The sequence below is a fragment of the Cynocephalus volans genome, chromosome 12 (assembly GCF_027409185.1).
Source record: "Cynocephalus volans isolate mCynVol1 chromosome 12, mCynVol1.pri, whole genome shotgun sequence".
NCBI classification, from domain to species: Eukaryota; Metazoa; Chordata; class Mammalia; order Dermoptera; family Cynocephalidae; genus Cynocephalus; species Cynocephalus volans.
This window is the reverse complement of record NC_084471.1, coordinates 63,836,733-63,859,652: the sequence shown is the minus strand read 5'-3', so window position 1 is coordinate 63,859,652 and position 22,920 is coordinate 63,836,733. Positions and strand designations below refer to the sequence as shown.

Below are 22,920 nucleotides of genomic sequence, written 5' to 3'. Positions count from 1 at the left end.
CTCCTCAGGTGTCGGCTCTTCCCTGCTCCACCTCCATATTGGCTTTTCCTTATCAACCTTTTACCTTCCTTTATATCCCCCACTTCGGCTTAGGTTAATGTCCATCAGTACCCCTGGAACCACGGAGGAGAGAGGTGGTAAATGTTAGTGACTAGCTCCAACGCTAGGCAGAATGCCCCCCACTTAAAAAAAAAAAAAAAGCAATGGCTGACTAGGACCTTTATAAGACAAATTAAGGCTCAGTTTTCTTGGGACCATTTTGCCTTCTCCATCTCCTTGACTTCCACCAGAGGCCCAGCTCAGAACGTCTCAAAAAGACTCATTTAAGAACTATTTGCATACAATATACAGTTATTGCAAGTGTTCTGACAGTGCTATGGTTAACACCTGCTCTTTTACCAATTGTACTTCAGTCCTGCCCCATCTAGCATCCTGTCTTTAGCCTTTTTACTAGGGATAAGAAGTGAGACTGTGGGATGAAGCCTCTAAGAACTAGTGAGATACATTGGTCTTGACTGAACTACCTGAGGAGTTGTCTTTGCAGCTTCCAAATAGGCGGCTCAATGGACCTTTCTGCAAGGTGGAGTCCTAAAGTGGTCCCTGTTCACTAGGCCTCCCACCATACCCTCAGACATCCTGCCCAGCTCCGATTTGACAGGAAGTGAAACTCAATTGTCTGTTTAGTAGACCAGCCTGGTACCCAGCCCTGGGCCCCGGATGAGGCCCCTCCACCCTGAGGAGGAAGAGGGGGGTAAAAAGAGGCTGGGGAGAATAGCTGTTGTTTTTTCCTTTTCCTTTGTTCATTGTGGTTTCTTTCTTTCTGATTTTTATGATGTGGTTGATTAAAGAAATAAGCACCTGGAACTGTAGGCATTCGACGCCTCCTCCTTAGATGTTTCTTGGCCTTTCTTCTCCCACCTCCACCAGTAACTGACTTGGGGTATAATGAAGCACAGATCCTAAAGAAGACACAAAGAAACCTAGTGTAAGAATGAGTCCACTTTATTCTTTATTAGAGAAATAGCCTCATACCCCGGTTTGAAGTCCGAAAATATGTCTTCAAAGGAGTGTCTTTAACTTTATGTAGGGACATATATGAAGATGATGGGGTGAGAAACAGTTTATACATAGAGTGGTATCACTTCAAGTGTTATTTGTAAAGAAAGCTGAGTGCCTTGAGGATTAGTTTCATTCCAGGATTTCTAGATGAGGGGTTCAGGGGCAGAAAACTGACTAGAATAAGGCTTAAGGGACCTACTCTTACTTATATTGCGTGTTTGTGTAGGGTGGCTCAGAGCAGGGAGGCTTTACACACACATCAAGCCACTCTTCGGTGCAGTCTCTAAACTGGGCTGTCTTTGCCTGTCCTGCAGAACTAAGTACAGGACCTGGTATATAGTAGGCCTTCAAAAGTGTTGATTATGACTGAGGAGTTCATATAGGAGGGAAAGAGGAAGCTTTGCTAACGGTGAAGAAAATAGTGTAAGAATGAAGGATGGGGAGTGGCAGGGCCCTTATTTTTTTAAGACTGGTGATCAGAGGGTGAGACCTGGAGGGGACACAGGAGTAGAGAAACAGACCCTCTCCAACACCTGCTCCAGCTCTCTAATTAAGATGCAACAACAATACTCCTAAACCTTATTACTCTGCAGGAATATTTTTGGTAAAAGTGGAGGAGTGTCTTCCAACAAACTTGTCTTGAAACAATAAAGAACCGCTTAGATCCCTCTGTTTCCACTAGAGGGCCTCGTGTATTCATTCCCTTTCCTCTCCAACCCCCACCAAAAATATGTATATATTATGTGTATATGTGTAGAGTATGTGTGTACATATACACACAACACATACACATTCATATACCCTTCCAGTCAGAGGTCTCCCCTCCCCGTCTTTTCCACTCCCAGGTGTATGAGGGACAATTCCAGGAACCCAAGGCTTTGTTCCTCTGCCCTACTTCAATGAAGGGTAGGAGGGAGTTAGGCAGGGGTTGGGGCAGGGCCAGGTAGCAGGATGCCTGGGTTCCCAGTTCCTACCACTAGGCCTCTGTCTGTCTCCCTTGCTCTACCAGCCTCACCACCATCCATGCTGCCCCAGAGCCTTGACAACTTCAGAACAGTTTAAAGGCCGAAGCAGAAAGGATCTCCTTTCACCCCCTACTTTTGACCAGGGCTTTCTGCACCACCTGCCAAGGTCAGCTGGTAAAGTGGGAGGAGGATTAGGGAATGGAGAAAGGGCGGACGCAGACCAGAGTGCTCTTTGCACCCAAACCTCCACCCTAGAATTAAAGAGAGGATATGAGCCTTGAAAGAAGGAAGTTCCCTTAGACTGGAGAAAATAGGTCTCAAAGGGAGGTGCTGAACCTGGAGGAGAAGGTGGGCAGTTTATCTCAACGTGTCAAGCAGTGTGGAGCCCATGCGGGAAGGGAGGTGTTTGGGTCTCCTCATGTGGAGTCTGGAACTTGCCCCTGTGGAGTCTCCTGAATATGAAGTCAATGGTGGATGGAAAGGAACTAGGCAGGGAAGTCCGGGATGGCAGCAATTAGGAGAGGGCGAGACATTAGTTAGGTGGTCAGCTGCCAAGCTCCTCTATCAGCCTGTCCCTATCTTGGCCTGCCACTATCTTGGCCTGCCAGGTTTGCGATGAGGGGAGAGGCTGTGTGTGAATGATTAGAAAGAAGGGAAAATAGAAGCAGAGATGCCCGGGAAGAAAATGAGAATCAGGCTCGGGAAGAAAATGAGAAGCGTAGGAAGTGGAGAAAGTGGCACAGACCAGAGCCCTCGAGATATTCGGGGGAGGGGGAAGCAGGTTATGGCGAACTGAACACCTGGAAACAGATCCTCTCCATCCTCCAAGTTTCCGGAGTTGGGGGCGCCGGGAGCGGGCGCGGGCGGGCAAGCTGGGGTGGGGGGCGGGCAGCTGTGTCGTCAGGAGAGGGGCGGCCCCGCGACTGCCGCGTCTGCCTGGCTCGTCCCCTCCAGCCCAGCCCGGGTTCCAGGTCCAGTGCCGGCGCTTCAGCTCCGACCGCGCGCCCTACCCCGGCAAGGTAGAGACCCCGCGAGGCTCCGCCGCCTCCCACCCTCCCCCATGGGAGCAGTCGGGGGCCGCGGGAGGGGACGCCCCACGGGCTGGGTTAGGGCTGCTGGGTCGGGAAGGAGGAAGCGTGACAGCTGGAGCGGGTAGCTAGAAGGGTTTGCGCCGGGACGCAGGGGGCGGCGGGAGGGCTGGGCCAGAACCAGGCAGCATTTCCCCAGACCTTCCCCTCCATACCTCCCGCTCACTCGGAGGGATGGACAAGCTCGGTTCCTAATGACCCGACTCGGAGGAAAGTCCCTTTTGGAATCTCCGCAGTGCCGCATGGGTGGAGAAGTGTTCTTTAGCCCCCTGGTCCCCAACTTCCCACCCTATCCTTTCCACACCTGTCACTGGGAAGTTTCTGAAAATGTCTAGGTCTGAATCCCACTTTTCAACTTTAAATAGGAGAAATGAGCTTTAATGAGGAAACGCAAATGTTATTGGGCATCTCTCAGCCTCAGAACATACAAGCCCACATCCCCCAACCATGCCAACATTGTAACTTCCTCCTGTACTACGCAATGACACCCTCCACACACACACAGGCACACACACATACCACCCCCTTTACCAGGCAACACTACAATCTGCTATGTTTCTGGAGGTTTAATGAATTTTGAGGCTTCAAGCCAAATGATTCCCTCTCAGGGGCGAGGAAGAATAGACCCTCCCTCAGTCCTGGGAAAGAAGATACACTCCTGGTGTGGTTAAGGGAGTCAGAAGTCCAGGTAATCAGGCCTGGGCCTACTCCTTGGGGTTTCTTGCTGGACAGCTTGAATGTTCGGGGGGCATAGCTAATTCTTGAGTAATGGTCAACTTACATGACTTGGAATGTCAGCAATGAATGCTGAAGTGAAAAAGGAAACTTTAAATGTTAGCACTGGCTTTGGAAATAATATTTATCTTTTGGTTACCAGCAATTTTAGTTTTTGATGTTTAAAATTAAATCTAGAGAACTAGAGGCGCTGAGATTTAGTGGAATGGACTAAGGACAGGGTGTCTCAAGTCAAGTCTGGATGTGACCCTGAGAGAGTCACTCTCTCTCTGGGCCTCAGTTTCCTCCTCTGTAAAATATGAGAGTTGGTGACTCCCAGCTCTGAGGATGTTCTAGGATTCTCTGCCTCCAAGTCAACCTCTTCCTTTCTCACCCCAAGTTGGTAGGGGCTGGCAGGGAAACCAGAGGAGGGAAAGGAAGAATGAGTCACAAATAGCTGGCAGGCGGGCAGGGAGCAGACCTCACCTTCCCAGCCCTGGCATTCGCCTGGACTAGTCCAGGTTATAGCCTCAGGGTTCGGATGGAGTTGGAGGACAAAATTGGACTTGTTCCAGGTCTTTAAGTCCCCAGGATCCTGCAGTTTGCTGCCCTTCAGCTCCAGGGGCAGCCACACTTTCAATGAGAGAAGTCAGGAGTCCAACTGAACTATCCCAGCAGCCCTTATGTCCAAGGTCCCAGACAAGAGATGTCCTTGTACCCTGACAGTCTAGTTTCTAGCCACCTCATCATCCTCCCAGAGTCAAAGAGCAGGAGCCTGATACTACATGTCTGCACCTGACATATATAACAGGAAGGGAAGGTGTCCAACTGGGCTTCACTGTTGCTGGGAGTCCCTAGAATTTATGCCTTCCTGGCTCAAAGATACCATTTTTCCTAATCTCCAGATATGTTTTTCTAGGTACCACCCTTGTATAATAATGATAATAGCTGTATTAGCCCATTTCTGTTGCTTATAACAGAATACCTGAAACTGAGTAATGTATAAAGAAATGAAATTAATTTCTTACAGTTTGGGAAGCTAGGAAGTCTATAGTCTGGGGGCACATCTGGTGAGGGCCTTGTTCTTGGTGGTGACTCTCCAGAGTAACACAGGGTTTCACTGTGGGGAGAGAAATGGGCTGAGCAAGAGAGAATTAAGTCTCAATCGCTGTCTTTATAAAGCCATCAGAACCACACCCATGACCACCCATTAAACCATCAACCCATTACTCCATGAATGGAACAATCCATTCACTAGGGCAAGGTCCTTGAAATCTATTGACATCTTAAAGGCCTCACCTTTCAAATACCATAATTGCATTTCCCACCCTCTTAACACCGTTACAGTGGAGATCAAGTTTCCAGTACATGAACTTTTGGGTGACACATTTAACCAATAGCTAATGTTCATTGAGTTCTTACTCTGTGCCATGCAGTTTGCTAAGTATATTGCACATATTATCTTATTTAATCCCCACATTGTGACTGATTTCTATAGGTACCAATGTTAACAATGAAAAAACTGAGGTTCAGGGAAGTGAAATGACCATCCAAGGGCTAGGATTCTAATCCATGACTGTTTAATAAGAAAGTCCATTCTCTTAACCTCTGTATACTATATACTCTACTACTTCTCCAAGTTTAAGACCTGGGGAGCTAGGAAGGGGCAAAAAGGAGTAGGGTTATTGTGAAAAGAAAGACAGGGGAGGTGTCCTGCCCTCTGTCTTTTTCGTCATTCTTTGTTTGCTCTTTCCCTGTCACTTTCTCCCTCAGATTACATTTCCTAGAACTTTGGTGTTATCTAAGAATCCCGAGAGGGTAATTAAGCCATTCAGGCCCCATTAGCCATAAGACTGTTATATATTCATTAGATCTGTTGGCAGCAGAAGTTGGAGTGGGATTATAGTCATTGAAAAGGGCCAGATGGGCAGAGTCCTTTCTCCAGGATGTCAGTGTCTCAGAACTTCCTTCTAAATGTTCCCAGAGAGCCCCTAGAAGAGGAATGGTGTGCTGCATAGAGGTAGACAGCACAGATATCCCAAGGACAGGCTGCAAAGAAGGTTCTTGCATCATCAGAAAGGAAAGGAGCTGGGTTATTCTTGTTGGCTCTGTCTCCCTGAGCCTGACCCAACAAGCCCTAATGAGTTGATGGAGGTCAGAATGTTTGATGGAGCACCTCAATAAATCCTTTTTAGCATCATTCATTATGTAACAAATATTTATTTAGCACCTACCATATGTGCTCCAAATTATCTCATAGTCCACCATGACACTCTGGCATCCCATTTAACCATACTTGGATTAATAGTCCCAAAATATGACTCCCCAGCTTTACACAACATTTGTACAACCAATATGAGCACCCATTACATCCTGGGCACTGTTTTAGATACTGGCGATCCAATGGTGAACAAAATTGAGAAGTTCCTTCCCTTATGGGACTTACATTTTGGTGGAGGACAAACGATAAAAAAAAGAAACAAATAAATAAGGAAGATAATTTCTACTTTTGATAAGTTCTGTGAAGCAAAAAAGGAGAGTACTGTGCAATGGAGGGGGGCTACTTTCAGATGGAGTGATTAAGGAAGGTCTCTTGGAGGAGCTGACATTTCAGTTGAGGCAAGGAGTTGGCTGGAGCCTCGGCTTTTCCACTTATCAGCTGCCTAAGAAGTCACAGCCTCTCTGAGCTCCAGTTTCTTTCTTCTCCTCTCCCTTTTTTGGGTCCAGTTTCTTCATCTGTAGAATGGCTATACCAATAATTTCCTGTCTTGCAGGATTTGATTTTAATTGTTAATACAATAATAACTACCATTTCTTTAGGCCTCCTATACGCCAGGCATTATATATGCTAGGCACTTTTCATCTATTACTTTACTTAAGCCTTATAACTGTGAAAGATAGGTATCATTCTCTCCATTTTACATATGTAACTTGTAAAGTAACAGTGGTAACAGAGTGGAGCCCAGATATGACTGGTCCTAGTTCTGTTTGACTCCCAAACTGTGCTGTACTGTACTAAAGTAAGTATATTATAGTTATTATTGTTATTGAATCATCCAGGCAAGTTACCCTCGGTGACTTGGTCTCTAGGCCGGTGGTCGGCAGTATCCACGTGATGTGATAGCTCCTCTTTGGTCCCTGGGTCCGATAGCCGAAAGTTGGGGCTCCCTAAACACTTCTAACCTAGTAGGGTGGAAGGAAGACCCCGGCATCCCAGACTCCGGCACTCTGCTCCACCGTCCGGCACTGGGAAACCAGGCGGGTGCCCAGAGCCTTCCTCCCCCACCTCCTCCCCACCCCGCGCGCCTGGGTCCCCCGCCCTTCCCCAATGGAGCTCCGCAAACAAGGCGGGGCCGGGGATAGGGACCCGGCCAGAGCTGGTTGTGTGTCGCGCGTCAGAAGCGCTAGAGGTCGTTGCGGGGCGTGGGTGGCTCGGGGAGTGGGTGGCTAAGCGGCGCTGCGGGCTGGGGCTGGAGGCGGAGCAAGATGGGGTCGTGGCCCGGGAGGCGCGCTAAAGCTGTAAGCAGCACCGGAGGGCTGAGACTGCGGGGACCCGAGATGGGAGAGACTGCAGAGATTGGGGGTAGCAGGAGAAGACGCAGAAACAGGCGAGGGACACTCACAGAAACATATACAGACTGGGAAAGCCGGGGTAGAGGAGGAGGTGAGGGTGGTCAGATGAATCAAGACAGAATGGGTGAGAAGTCAGAGGGCAGAAAAGGATCCAGAAATGGAGGAGAGAAAGTCAGAGATGAGTCAGAGAAAACAGAGACAGAAGGCAGACGCTGTCAGGGAGAGCAGAGACATAGGGGAGAGGGACACAGGGAAAGGAAGAGATTTAGGGAGGGACTCAGAGACAAGGAAAGAACAGAAATAATAGTGGGTTCACTTATCTTTGTCTTTGACAAAAGAAAAAGAAATTTAAAAAGAGAGAAAGAATAGTGGGAGTAGAGACTGAATGGAGCAGAGAGAAGCAAAGAGATGCAGACAGCTGGCTCTTCCCACGGCAAGCTCTTGTCATCTTCCTCCAGGTCTACCCTCTGCAGAGATCCAAGCACCAGAAGTATTACTACGACGTTCTCTTTGTGGCCATCCTTAAGAAAAACAGAAAGATGGCCAAGGAGAGGGGCCTAATAAGCCCCAGTGATTTTGCCCAGTTGCAAAAATACATGGAATGTGAGTCTTCCTCCCAGCCCTCCAGTTCTGGAGACCTTACCCCGGGGACTCCCTCCTCCTTCTCATCACACACACACACACACACACACACACACACACACACACACACACACACACACACACACACACACACACACACACACACACACACACACACACACACACTTCCCCCAGTTCCTCCCACACACACACACACTTCCCCCAGTTCCCCCCACACACACACACATTTCCCCCAGATCCCCAGTGGCCTTGAGCCAGTCTGCTCCTATGACTGGAAAAGGGAGAAGAGGGACATGGGGATATGCCTGAGGTCTGAGCTCTCTACCTACCTTCTCTGTACCTTGACAGATGGCTCCAGTTCTCAAAGAAAAGGAGTAAATAGTGGTACCACACTGGAGGACCTGAAATGTTTTCCACTCTGTATTTCTGTGTTTCTTCTTGGAATTTCTTCTTTCTTCATCTCATTTAAATATTTTTTTCCTGCTGGATGTCTGGGTGGGACTCTGGCAGAAGGCACAGAGAGCCAAGCTTGGACTAATGTTCTGCTTTCACTCTCTTCACACCCTAGACTCTACCAAAAAAGTCAGTGATGTCTTAAAGCTCTTCGAGGATGGCGAGATGGCTAAATATCTCCAAGGAGATGTGAGTGGCAGCTGGGAAATTCTCTTCTTGACCAACTCCTTCCATCTTGTTTTTGCTACTCCATTGGGATCCCCCAGCTTCCATGGATTATTCTGGGCCCAACCCTCACTATCAGTATCAGTATGGATAAATCAGTATCCATTGTCACTGCAGCCATTGCTTTAGGACAAACAAGAGATTCTATTAACTCAGGACTTGGTGCAAGAAACTATACTCCTGCCTCAGATGCTTCTCAGCTTTGTACTTACAGTCTCTGTCCCCGCTATTCTCAATTCTTCAGTCCCCAGCTCCCACCCTGCAGACTCCCCAGGGTAATGGTCACTCTCATCATAGGCTGTCGGGTATGAAGGATTCCAGCAATTCCTGAAAATCTATCTGGAAGTGGATAATGTTCCCAGTCACCTAAGCCGGGCATTGTTTCAATCCTTCCAGACTGGTCATTCAGATGAGACTGTGAGAAAAGGTATGGTCTAGCAGTTAGGAGTGGGCTGGGCCTCCAAATGAAAAGTCAGATTAGTGTGGGTTTGGGCATGAGAGTTGAATTGAGTCACATATTGTGGGCATTTTGGGGGAGAGATTGTGGAGGGTGGTCAGGCTGGTCTAGGAGCTAGAGTAGGGAAAGTTAAAGGGGAGAGTTGGAACAAACAAAGGAGAAGAGAAGAGCCAGAGTGGAGGGTGTCCTGACATCAGATCTGCTGTACTATTTTTAACCAGATGTGGTGTGTCTTAGTGATGTCTCCTGCTACTTTTCCCTTCTGGAGGGTGGCCGACCAGAAGACAAGCTAGAATGTGAGTTGCCATTCTGTATTGGGGGAGGGGGAGGTGAAGTGAGAAGGAGGTGTTCCCCAGCCTCCCTTACCTCGTTCTTTCAGGATTTTTAAGGGCTGACAGAGCTAGATAAAGTTGGGGCCAGAGAATGGGCCTATTTCTTCTGTCCCCCCAGACTGCTTATATCTAATGCCATCTACCATAGTCACCCCAGTTCCTCTGTCTTGTACATTCTCATGTAGGTGGCCTGGGACGTTCTTGGGATGTGAGAATATGTGCTGTCTTCCCTATCAGATTCACCGAGGGTGGAATCCATGCCTGTTTCCCTCCCTTTTTGTTTCCTGTCTTGGTCCCATCCCAAGCTCTAGGCTCTTCACCCAAAAGCTCTTTCCCTGTCTTTGTTCCTCCTGTATTCTGGTATGAATTCTTTGGGTATCACTCACAAACTGACCCTGGCCCCCCTAAAACACCCCACAGTCACCTTCAAGCTGTACGACACGGACAGAAATGGGATCCTGGACAGCTCAGTGAGTTGGGGGACCTGTGTGCTGGGCAAGGGAGTATGAGTCTGTTTGTCTGTGACCTTCTACCCCAACTCTTCCAGGGTCTTAAGAAGCAGAGGAGGCTAGAGGGAGAGGTTGAGTCCTTTAGGGCTAAATTTGGGAGTAGGTGCCAAACTCTTGACCTCTAAAAGAGAAGGTTGGAGACATGAATTGGGGGCTGCCTTGCAAAGATGCAAACACATTCATTTACTTGGCAGAGGCACCTGAGAGTTAGAGGTGGGTCTGGGGGTGAGATCTGGGAACCTTGATTTCTGGAGAAGAGTTTGGATGGTGGTAGTGAGGGAATATGGCTCTGGCTCTTATCCTCTTTGCCCCAGGAAGTGGACAAAATCGTCCTACAAATGATGCGAGTGGCTGAATACATGGATTGGGATGTATCTGAGCTGAAGCCGGTAGGTAGTCCTTCCTTCATTTTTTCCCTTCTTGCACATTCTTCCCTGGTGACTCCTGCATCTGCCTTACCATGTCTCTGACAGGCAGCCTGGTCCCCTCAGCTAGGATGGCTGGGCTGGGTATCCTAAGAGATGTGGAGAGGTTTTGAGACCACTCATACCAAAAGTCCCTCCCCACTCTCTGATCAGATTCTTCAGGAGATGATGAAAGAGATTGACTATGATGGCAGCGGCTCTGTCTCCCTAGCTGAGTGGGTCCGGGCTGGGGCCACCACCGTACCACTGCTGGTGCTGTTGGGCCTGGAAATGGTAAGTAAGAGAGACTTGTGAGTTTGAGTAAGATAGCTGCCTTGGGTTGTGGTCACCAGAGGTTGGTCTTCTAAGGGCTTAGACCCTTCCTAGTATCTGCTGTGCCCTCCAGACTCTGAAGGATGATGGGCAGCACATGTGGAGACCCAAGAGGTTCCCCAGACCAGTCTACTGCAACCTGTGCGAGTCAAGCATTGGTCTTGGCAAACAGGGGCTAAGCTGTAACCGTGAGTGAGGGGACCTGGGAGTGTGGGAGAAGAGGGACAGCCCAGCTATCTGTGGGAGCCTGGCGTTCTGAACTTAGGGAGACCTGGGTTTGAATCCTGGGCTCTGTGTAACAGGGGGAAAGCCACATAACTTCCTATGCCTTAGTTTCCTCAACTGAATGAGGTAATTATGGGCATTAAATAAGTTGGTGCAAGAAAACTGCTTCACATGGTGTGTGCCCATACTTAAAAATGCACTAAAAATTAGTTATTATTATTTTTGTTATATCTGGTTGTCCCATGCATCATCCAGCTCAGTTCCTGCCTGGCACGTGGATGATGTGGGGACAGACATGGGGCAGCAGTTGCCCTTTTAGGAGGAAGAGTGAGGAAAAGACACAGTTCTTGGAGTTGAGCCCGTACCCCAAACTTTAATCCTCTGCCACACACTGTCACAGCAATGGTTTATATGTCTTGCTCCAGTGAGTGATCCTGCCTCGCCCCCAGGTAAGGAGGAAATATGGGGAGGAGCTGCAGCTAAGGCTCTGCCCTTCCCTCTCCCCTCAGTCTGTAAATACACTGTTCACGACCAGTGTGCCATGAAGGCCATGCCTTGTGAAGTCAGCACCTATGCCAAGTCTCGGAAGGACATTGGTGTGAGTGACCTCACGCTCCCCCACCCCATCACCACCCGCGCCCTGGCCCTGACCCTTGGCCCGTTGCTGCCTTCAGCCCCTCCCTCCCCCAGTCACTGCCGAGACCCTCCCAGACATGGGACTGCCTTTCTCCCTAAGGTTCAATCACACGTGTGGGTTCGAGGAGGCTGTGAGTCCGGACGCTGCGATCGCTGTCAGAAAAAAATCCGGACCTACCACAGCCTAACCGGGTTGCATTGTGTATGGTGCCACCTAGAGGTCAGTTCAGGAGTTTTCCCTCCAGGCTATGCGTGAGGGCCCCTTCTCCCTGGCCAGGTCTCCCTTACAGCCACAATTGCCCCTGTTCCCAACAGCTCTCTTTCCAGTCCAGACCTCCACGTTGAGGCAGGGTCACCTCCATGATCTCTCTGTGTTCACCTTGTCTTTCAGATCCACGATGACTGCTTGAAAGCCATGGGCCATGAGTGCGACTGTGGGCTGCTCCGTGATCACATCCTGCCTCCGTCTTCAATCTATCCCAGCGTCCTGGTGAGACCCTCAGGCAGCAGCTGGGAGGGGACAGGAGTGCCTTTCTGATTTCCCCCACACACACCGACAGACACACAGAGTGACTTTTAGAACAGGGAGCCTATACTTTTAGGATTCAGGTTAGACTCGTGTTTGGGGATTTGCACACAATCCAGTTTTCCTTCCCTCTGTTTTGTTCTCCTTCCAGGCCTCTGGACAGGATCGTAAAACTACCAAAGCAAATCAGAAGACCATGGATGATTTAAATTTGAGCACCTCTGAGGCTCTGCGGGTACAGGGCTGAGGGGCTTGGGCTTCACGATGGTAGCTGATTCTTCACTGGAGCCCTCAAGGGAGGAAATGAAGTGGGAAGGCCTGGGGGTGGTGCCTGATCTTTAGAAGCTCCATCCTGGTAGGGGAGGGCAGTGAAAAGTGGAGGGAGGGGGAAAGCATCTTGATGGAATGCTGGCCCTCTGCCTCTGGCTCCAGGGCCCATCTTAACTCTGACAAAAATCTGCTTTCCTTATTCTTATTTTCTTCCCAAAATGCAGATTGACCCTGTTCCTAACACCCACCCACTTCTAGTCTTTGTCAATCCAAAGAGTGGCGGGAAGCAGGGGCAGAGGTGAGGAGAGAGATACTGGGTCTTCTAAGGTGGAGACGGAGGGCCTACAGATCTTGGAGGGAGGAAGGGAATGTGTGTGTACAGAGGAGGCATGCCACAAGGAGGAAGAACTTCAAGAGGGTGGGATACAGAATATCACCCTCCCCTCGCCCCCACCATGAGCTTTCCTTTTTCCTTCACACAGGGTGCTTTGGAAATTCCAGTATATACTAAACCCTCGACAAGTGTTTAACCTCCAAAAGGATGCTCCTGAGCCAGGGTGAGTTTAGGTTAGGGGCAGTATCACAGTGTTTTTCTGTGTCTGTGTATCTATGCATGTTGGGAGAGGAAGGCTATATGACCCCAAGAGGCCAGAATTCAGAGGGCTTCTCTCCCTAAGGTCACTGGTTATGCCATCCTCTGAGCTCTCTGACCCATCTTTGTCCTGCTCTCAAAGGATGAAGATACCAATTTTTCCTTAACCATTGAAGAGTGGCTATAACTTTCTCCTCTGTCCTCTTCTCTGCCCTTTTGACCCAAGTCTTTTTTTTTTTTTTTTAAAGATGACCGGTAAGGGGATCTCAACCCTTGACTTGGTGTTGTCAGCACCACGCTCTCCCAGTGAGCCAACCGGCCATCCCTATATAGGATCCGAACCCGTGGCCTTGGTGTTACCAGCACCACACTCTCCCGAGTGAGCCACGGGCCGGCCCTGACCCAAGTCTTTTGACAAAGGTGAAGAGAGTCATAGGAATGAGAGACAAGAAGTAATCTACCTGTCTAGGAGTTACGTAGCCTCGGTCCTGTCATCTTTCTTCATCTTCTCTCTCTTCTTTTGTCGCAGGCTCAAATTCTTCAAAGATGTTCCTGATAGTCGGATTTTGGTGTGTGGTGGAGATGGCACAGTAGGCTGGATTCTAGAGACAATTGGTCAGTGCAGGGAGAAGCCCTGGGCAGGAGACTGGGGCAGTGGTCTTCCAGACCTGCCTCCCTCCATCCTTCTCTTCACCTGCCTCCCCAGACAAAGCCAACTTGCCTTTTGTGCCTCCTGTTGCTGTGTTGCCCCTGGGCACTGGAAATGATCTGGCTCGTTGCCTAAGATGGGGAGGAGGTAAGTGGTTAGAAATTGGTGGGCTGGCTGGTTGGCTCAGTTGGTTAGAACTCAGCCTTGTAACACCAAGGTCAAGGGTTTGGTTCCCCTTACTGGCCAGCTGCCAAAAAAATTTCTTTAAAAAAATGAAATTGTTTTGCTGGGGGCTGGAGGGAGTTGAGTAGGAGAGGGAAAGCACATAGAAAAGAATGTAGGCATCTGGTGTAGAAAGAGGGTTGGGGAAGAAGAGAGGCACAGATGGGTGGGTCCCAAAATGGAGTGTCCAAAGAGAAGAGAGCTTTGGAAGAAGCAGTGGTCACAACCTGAACCTAGAAGGGCCAAGGGTGACAGTCCTCTTCCCTATAAACCTAAAACTATTCTTCTGTTTCTCCCAACCAACTCTTAGGCCTCAGAGAATCAAGGAATATGGGGAGTGGAGTAGGAAACAATGTGGGAATAAGGAAGGTTGTATAAGAGCTAAACCAGATACTGAGTGATATAACTAGCAGGGAGGTTGGCCATGATTCATTCATTCATTTAAACAATTAACCAGCTAGTTATTCATTAATTCACTATCATTTCTTTCTGGGTCTATTGCAACAGTCTCCTAACTTCTCTCCCATTTCCGGTCTCTTACTACTCCTTTCAAAGTGGAGGAATTTGAGTGAAGATATGGGTAGATAAAGAGGTCATTGTAGGGCAGATTTTGTTTGAGGTGTCTTGGAGCTGGGGCTGTTAGGTTCAGAGTCCAGTCAAGATCTTGCTGGAGACTAGGGAATAGAGGTCTGTTAAGGAGAGTAGAAGGCATTCTAGGTAGAGAAAGTAGCGTAAGGCCAGAGGAGCCACAAAACAACACGGTGATGCAGTCGGGAAACTGCAAGTCCTTCATTGTGATACAGGTGTTGCAGGGTGGGGAATGAGGAGAGGGAGGACTCAGTTACGTGGAGTCCAGATTATGTAGGGTTATGAATGCTGTGCTGAGGAGGTTGGTCCTGCCAGAGGTCACAAGCTGACAGCCCACAGAAATGACTTTGTGATATTTTGTATTGTCTGTCTTGCAGTGGTTTCAGTTTCTTTGACTTTAAATTATTTCTAAGTATGGCATGTATTCTTCAGTTCACCACAATCCCCTTGACTCCCGGCTAGTCACTCATTTACTGTACCTTTCAAGCCACTGAGGCATTTGAGTTTGCAATCCCTGAACCATGGGGGAACTCTTAATATAGCTAAAAGTTGTAACTAAAGGAAAAATGGAAAGATATATCTCTGAGTGCATGTTATAATTTAAGTCTCATATGTAGACATACTATGAATTTTTTGACCAGTTTTCAAATCCTCAACATCTGACTTTTTCATTTATAGCATTAGACACTTTGCAATTATGTATATATTTATTTTTTTAATAAAAGATGACCAGTAAGGGGATCTTAACCCTTGGCTTTGTATTGTTAGCACCACGCTCGGCCAGTGAGCTAACCAGCCATCCCTATATGGGATCCGAACCCAAGGCCTTGATGTCATCAGCACCGCACTCTTCTGAGTGAGCCATGGGCCAGCCCTGCAATTATGTATTTTGAGTCTTCGCTGTGTGTTTGAGTGAGTGAGAAAAAACACGCACAGAAGTGTGTTTTCTTATACTCTTACTCAGCAACAATCGACAGACACAGAAGACCAACTTCTGTGACCAAATGTGTAGGGATTTCTCCCCACTGGCAATCAAGTCAGCAGTTCTCCAACAGACACCAACTGGGTGCCCTCCGATTCAATTACAATACTATCTACCTGGAGATAGCATCAGATTGCATAGGGTGGGGACTGAGTCCCCAGGACTCCTCCCCCCCTCACCCCACTTCAGATGCCAGTCTCAAGCCCAGGCCTTTGGAACTTCTGACCAATCAGCTATAAATCAGAGTTCCCACAACCCCTTCCTTGGGTTCAGTTAGTTTGCTTGAATGGCTCACAGAACTCAAGGGAAAACATATTTATGTTTACTGGTTTATTATAAAAGAGATTACAAAGAATACAGGTGAAGAGATGCACAGGGTGAGGTATGGGAGAAAGGGCACAGAGCTTCCATGCCCTCCCCACATGTACCACCCTCCGGGAATCTCCACATGTTTAGCCATCCGGAAACTCTCCAAACCTTGTACTCTTGGATTTTTATGGAAGCTTCATTACACAGGCATGACTGAAGCATGGACAACCATGTAGAAATGTGACTGGACAAAAAGGTTATGAACTAACACTAACAGGCTGGTGGGGGAACCCAGCAAGACCTGTTTGTTCAGGTTCTTTTTGACCTCTGTGCAGCATTCCTTCCTCCCAGGCATGAGGCAGGGCTCCTCCTGAAATAGGGGTCTTATGACCTACCATCAGCTAAGGTAAGTCAGAGAATTTCTTGCCTTGGGGAGAAAAAGGAGCAGGTAAGAGGAGGGCAGGAGAAGGTCAGAGAGTAGCATGAGCCAGGAACCATGGACAAAAACCAATATATAAGTATCATAGTATCACACTGTGTTTTCTGCAAATGAGACTCTCATAGCAGCTTTCTGCAAGCTCAACCTAAATCATGACAATAAGGATATAAGGAATCTACTGGCCAGCCACCAAAAAAAAAAAAAAAAGATAAATAGAGCACTAAAGAAAATTTATATTGACATTGAAAAAAATCAGAAAGTTTAAAGAGGGGAAAGTGAAAGGAATATCATTAGGGGAGCTCTGCAAAGGATGGATTGGAGGAAAGGAGACAGGATAGGAAATTACCTGTATCCCAATGGTCTGGACAAGAGATGATGAAGACAAAAGCCAAGACAGCTGCAGTGGAATTAATGAGGTGCTGATGGATTGTGGAGGAGGAGATAGAGACAAGTCTAGGACATTTTCCAGGTTTGTGGACTGAGCAGATGGGGGTGCCATCTTTTAAGATGGGGAATACAAGAGGAAGGCCTGTTTAAGGAAGATATATTCAGTTTTGGACATGCTGAGTTGAGGTGTCAGAGGAGCAACTAGATGGAAATGTGGTGGGTAGTTAGACATAGATGTTAGGAATTTGAGAGAGAAATCAGTGCTGGAGATACATGTTTGAGAATCATCTGCTCCTAGGTGGTAATTGACATCCTGAAAGTAGGTGAGATTATCCAGGAAGAGATAAGAGAAGACAGACAAGGACAGTAAGATCCTGGTAAACACCATATTTAACAGTTGAACAGCATAAGAGGAGTTATTAAAGGAGTTTGTCTTAGATTTCCTTTGCTGCTGTAACAAATTACTAAAAACACTGGCTTCAAGCAACATAAATTTATTATCTTACAGTTCTGGAGGTCAGAAGTCCAAAATGGGTCTCACTGGGTTAAAATCAAGGTGTCAGCAGAGCTATGTTTTCTTTCTAGAGGCTGAAGGGGAGAATCCCTTGCCTTGCTTTTTCCAGTTTCTAGAGGCTGCCTGTATTCCTTGGCTCGTGGCCCCTCTTGCAACTAGCAATGTTCTCACTCCAACCTCTGCTTCCATTGTTGCATCTCTTTTTATGAATCCTCTCCTGTTTTCCTTTTTCTCTTATAAGGACCTCTGTGATTACACTGGGACCACCCAGGTAATCCTGAATAATATCCCATCTCAAGATCCTTAATTTAATCACATCTGCAAAGTCTCTTTTGCCAAGGTAACATAGTCACAGGTTCTTGAGATTAGGATGTGGACATCTTCAAAGGGTATTATTCTGCCTACCACAGAGACTAAGAAGAAACAGTCAGAGAGGGTCCTGTGTAACTGAGAGAGTGATATTTCAGAGGTTAAGTGAGTAGTTTCAAGAGTTAAAGTGAGAACTAAAGATATACTATTGGTTTTGGCAGGAGTCGTTGGCAATCTTTGCCAAAAGAGTTTTAGCAGGGTGGGATGGGTGAAAGGCAAATTACAATGGGTTGAACCATCATTGAATGGAATGCAAGGAAGTAGAGACTTTTTTTTAATCTTCTTTTTTCTGGTTGCAAAAATAATTCATGCTTGTGATGAAAAACAATTCAAACATTTCAGATATACCCACCAAGAAAGTGAAATTTCCCTGTAATCTAGTCTCTAAAGTTTTGGGGTCTATGCCTCCATATTTTTCTTTCTAGACACATACAGTACTAATATGTATTTAAAGAATTAGATTATTTTATAAATGTATTTCTTGGTCTTTTTTTAATGAACAGTTATTGATTATCATTATATTTCAATACAGTCAGGTTTGCCTCATTCTTTTTAAGATTGAATAGCATTCTATTTTGTAAATGTGTAATAATTTATTTAGCCAGATCCCTCTGGATAGCATTCAGTTTTTTACTATTAGAAACCATGCTGAGCAGTGAACACCTTTGCACATCTATCTCTGCACACAGATATGAACATTTCTCGAGGAGAGATTTCTAGAAGTGGAATGGCTGACTCAAAGAGTATGAATATTTACCAGTTATTTTCTTCTTTAAAAAGCATGCAAATAATCCATCAGTACATTGTCACTGTAAAAGATTCAGACTCTTCACATACATAACTCTTCCTATACAGGGTTCCTCTTCCCTGCCCCCCACCAAATCCATGTACCTCCTCAGAGATAACCACTGTTTCCTATTTACGCTAATTTTTCTGTTTTTTACCTGCACACATGTGTGCACATGCACATACATATGGCATTTTAACAAAAATAAATGGGGTTATGCTACACAGATTGCTCTGGAACTTCTTTTTTAATTGAATAATGTCTTGGAGACCTTTTGATGTTAGTACATATAGGTAGATTTCGCTCTGTATCCAATAGCTGCACAATATTTCATGGCATGGATTTGCCATAATGTGTATAACCTTCCATTATTCATGGACATTTAGATTGTTTCCAATTTTTTGCTATTTCAGAGAGTACCTCAACAAACCTCCTTGTGCGTTCATCTCTGTGCATATGTGTCATTAGTTTCTAGAGGAGAAATTCCTAAAAGCAGAATTGCTGTGTCAAAGGATATGTTTTGATAAGATTTGATAAGTTTGATAAATATTGCCAAATTGTCTTCCAAAAATGAGTTATCAATTTATGCTCCAACCAACAGCAGATGAGAGTGCCATTTTATTCATAAGCTCATTAACGCTTGGTTTTCTCAATCTCCTTATGCTTTGTCAGTCTGATAGGCAACTAAAAGTTAACTAATTGTCTTAACTTATAATTCTTTTCATTATTAGTAATATTGAGCATTTTCATACACGTATTGGTTATTTGTATTTTTTCTTCTGTGATAGGCTTGTTTGTATTATTTGTTGTTTTTCTATTGACTTTATTTATTTGGTGGCTGGCTGGTCCAAACACATGCTCTTGGTGTTATAAGGCTAGGCTCTAACCAATTGAGCTAAGCCACCAGCCCAATTTTGACTTTTTAAATAGTGATTTGCAAGCATTTTTTAATGTTGGCAAAATTAATCTATTATATGTGCATTTTTTCCCAGTTTGTCTTTTGTCTTTTTTTTTTTTTTTTAAGGTCTATATGTATTTAATCATGCAGACGTTTTATTTATTTATTTTTGAGGGGAGAGGAGCACAAATGGCCAGCATGGAGATCTGAACCTAAACCTGTGACCTTGGTGTTATAAGGCTACACTCCAACCAACTGAGTTAACCAGCCAGCTTATGCAGAAATTTTAAATTTTAATATAATTGCATTTACTCATCTTTTCCTTTTTGGCTCCTAGTTTTGTATTATGCTTTAGAAAGGCCTTTTCCAGGGCCAGCCCATGGCTCACTTAGGAGAGTGTGGTGCTGACAACACCACCTCAAGGGTTAAGATCCCCTTACCAGTCATCTTTTAACAAAAAAAAAAAAGAAAGAAAGAGAGAAAGAAAGAAAGGTCTTTTCCACTCAAAGATCATAGAAACACCTTACCAGCCAGCCACACACACACACACACACACACACAAATTATAAAAACATTCATTAATGTTTTCTTCAAGTACAAATTCTGCTTCATTTTTTTTTTTACATTGAAATTCTTTGATCCATCTTAAATTCATTTTGGTAAGAAGTGACTTCTACATCTAGCACCATTTATTGAATAATGTACAATCTTTTCCCCATTTGTTTGAAATGTCATCATATACTAAGTTCTCATATATACTTGAGTCTATTTGGGGGCACTCTACTCTTTACTGTTGAGCTTTTTATTCTATTCACTGTGCCAGTGTCATACTGTTTAGACACTATTGCTTTATAATGTGTTTTGTCAGATGGAATGAGGAGAGAAAGAATAAGAGAGGGGGGCAGGCGTAGGCAAGAAAGAGATTATCCCCACTCATCACTCATATTTTTCAGCATTTTCCTGGCTATTCTCTCTAATCTTCCAGATGAACTCTAGAGTCATTTTTAGATGTGCACCCACATTGGAGACATTCATCCCTCACAACAGTATGGAGAAAAGGGTCAGCAAGAGGCTGACCTTAAGATTGGTCTGAGGGAGCCATGACTAAGCACTCTGCCCTTTCACTGGCAAGGGCTGGGAGGTTCGGCAGAACCAGGGCAGATGATCCCTGGGGATTTGTGGAGCTGGGAACTGAGATGGGTTTGTGGAGCTGGGAGGTCTCTCTTGGACCCAGAGCTCAGTGCAATCTGTTTTCTCCACCCCTAGGATATGAGGGACAGAATTTGGGGAAGATCCTCAAGGATATAGAGATGAGTAAGGTGGTACATATGGATCGATGGTCTGTGGAAGTGATACCCCAACAAACCGAAGAAAAGAGTGACCCAGTCCCCTTTCAAATAATCAATAACTACTTCTCCATTGGTGTGGTCAGTGGAGTGGGATTTGGGGGGAGGGAAGTGGGGACTAAGCAGGCGAGGTTGGAAGAGGGCAGAAAGGGAAGGTGGAGGTGAAGGGAGCTGTGATGCAGGGAAATCGGGAGTGTGGTATAGTGGAGTTTGTTGCAAGAAAAGAACCTGGGACATGCTGCACTTAGACTGGGGAGAGAGAGGGAGAGCTCTGTACTGTGAGGGAAGACAGACCTCTGATCTTACATGCCCTGAACTCTCCAGGATGCCTCTATTGCTCACCAATTCCACATCATGCGAGAGAAATATCCTGAGAAGTTCAACAGCAGGTGAGGGAAGGGAAAGGGCAGTGTGGGCATACACAGTGTCAGGGACCAGATTGTGACCAAGCTTGAACCAGAATGCTTAGATGGCAGTGACACCTCTAAGAAACCCCCCAACCAAAGCTACCCTTGTTCCCCATGGGACTGGAGTTGGGAGGTTGATGCCCTTCCCTTTCACCACCCCTGCCAGCACTGTGTAACCTGTCTCCTCCCTACTGGGCCTTATGTTGGGGCTGACACAGAATGAAGAACAAGCTATGGTACCTCGAATTCGCCACATCTGAATCCATCTTCTCCACATGCAAAAAGCTGGAGGAGTCTTTAACAGTTGAGGTTGGTGTGCTAAGAACTAAGCCTACATCCTTTTCAGCTTCTTATATCCAAATCTCTCCCACTACAGGCACCCTTGGGAACTTCCCATTCTTGAACCTACACTTCTTTGACCTCTCAGCTCTCCAACCCTGATTTCTCAAGTGCTATTTCCTATTTTCTAGTCCCTATTTCCCTTCATCCCTTGCAAACCTCCAAATCCAGGCCTTCCCAGTTTGTCATCTGGTGGAGGGAGTGGTCACATCCATGATTATGCCATGAGGTGAGGATCTGTGGCCTCCCCAACTAGGGCTGTGCACCCTTCTCCTCAGATATGTGGGAAACCGCTGGATCTGAGCCACCTGTCCCTAGAAGGCATCGCAGTACTGAACATCCCCAGCATGCATGGTGGCTCCAACCTCTGGGGTGATACCAAGAGACCCCATGGAGATATCTATGGGATCAACCAGGCCTTAGGCACCACAGCTAAAGTCATCACGGACCCTGATATCCTGAAGACCTGTGTACCAGGTGAGAGGAGCAGCTTTGGGAGCTGAGTGGGGGGTAATAAGGGGAGGGTATGACTCCCTTTGGGGGTATCCTGCTTCTGTAAAACCTGTCTCCCTATTTCTCATCCCCAGACCTAAGTGACAAGCGACTGGAAGTAGTAGGGCTGGAGGGTGCAATTGAGATAGGCCAAATCTATACCAAGCTCAAGAATGCTGGACATCGGCTGGCCAAGTGCTCTGAGATCACATTCCAGTAAGGAAGATTCTAGCCAGGGCCCTGCGGGAAGGAGTGGGGCCAGAAGAGCAGAAGGGTCACGGGAGTGGTGGGTAGGGGCTTTTCAAGGAGATCTTCCTCAGTGACAAAGGGTCTCAAACCCAACCTGAGAAGCAGAGTCTTGGTATTCAGTTGGTAAAGAAATCTCCACCAATCTTCCTTGATCTCCCACAGTACCACAAAAACCCTCCCCATGCAAATTGATGGGGAACCCTGGATGCAGACGCCCTGTACAGTGAGTATTGCCTATGCCTGCCAAAAACTGAATTCTCAGGCTCCATGGATCCTAAATCTCCATTCAACAGCTTCTTTACTTCCTCCAAATGCCCAAAGTTTCCTGCACACCATTCCTCCTAAACTATGATTTCTCAGCCCCTGACTTCCTTATCATGGCCTCTCCAGGACCCCAGCGACCCACCCTAAACCCTATACATTTTTCCCCAAATCTCTGATGCTCCAGTCCCAAGGCACCAGTTCCTGCCTCTGAACATGCTCCCTTCTCTTCCAGATCAAGATCACACACAAGAATCAGATGCCCATGCTCATGGGCCCAACCCCCCGCTGCACCAATTTCTTTGGCTTCTTGGGCTGAAGGGGACACCCTCATCTTCCAAGCCAGCCTTGAACCCACCTTCTCATCCCTGGATTCCACTCCCTGGCTCTGTACATTGCTGCCACATCCTCCTCAGGGGAGTGTTCCTTCACCCTCACAGTATTTATTATTCTGTACCACCTCACTATTCCCCATGCACATGTGCTCACACACACACACATTGAAAGTGCCTCATCTGAATAAAATGGCTTTTTTTCCCCAGAGGGATATCTGTTAAGTGGTACAACTTCTTTTATACCTTCCCTTCTTAAATGACACAGATTCTCTCAAGAAGCAGGTGAAAACAGCACCAGGTTCTGAATATTTATTTTAGGTAATGGTGGTCTCCAAGGGAAGACTGGAGGAAATATAGGTGTTGCTGTCGACCCTGGGAAAATT

At 46.6% G+C, this 22,920-nt stretch overlaps 1 protein-coding gene across 3 annotated transcripts; it reads left to right on the top strand.

Annotated features, from left to right (window-relative positions):
* The first annotated feature begins 2,983 nt into the window (after positions 1-2,983).
* DGKA (diacylglycerol kinase alpha) lies at positions 2,984-22,690 on the top strand. Of its 3 annotated transcripts, none has more exons than XM_063115816.1 (24): positions 2,984-3,043; positions 7,858-8,002; positions 8,571-8,644; positions 8,978-9,107; positions 9,359-9,433; positions 9,890-9,939; positions 10,293-10,367; positions 10,557-10,676; positions 10,789-10,903; positions 11,450-11,538; positions 11,677-11,796; positions 11,968-12,066; positions 12,254-12,337; positions 12,597-12,670; positions 12,855-12,929; positions 13,494-13,579; positions 13,671-13,760; positions 20,375-20,535; positions 20,779-20,843; positions 21,080-21,170; positions 21,479-21,677; positions 21,788-21,908; positions 22,104-22,164; positions 22,438-22,690. In XM_063115816.1, the coding sequence occupies exons 2-24, from the start codon at positions 7,939-7,941 to the stop codon at positions 22,519-22,521; spliced, it is 2,202 nt and encodes a 733-aa protein (XP_062971886.1). In that variant the 5' UTR covers positions 2,984-3,043; positions 7,858-7,938; the 3' UTR covers positions 22,522-22,690. The 3 variants fall into 3 exon arrangements, with proteins under 3 accessions (XP_062971886.1, XP_062971887.1, XP_062971885.1); XM_063115815.1 differs by lacking the exon at positions 2,984-3,043 and adding an exon at positions 7,302-7,345; XM_063115817.1 differs by lacking the exon at positions 7,858-8,002 and having other exon boundaries at positions 2,999-3,043.
* The last annotated feature ends 230 nt before the right edge of the window (positions 22,691-22,920 follow it).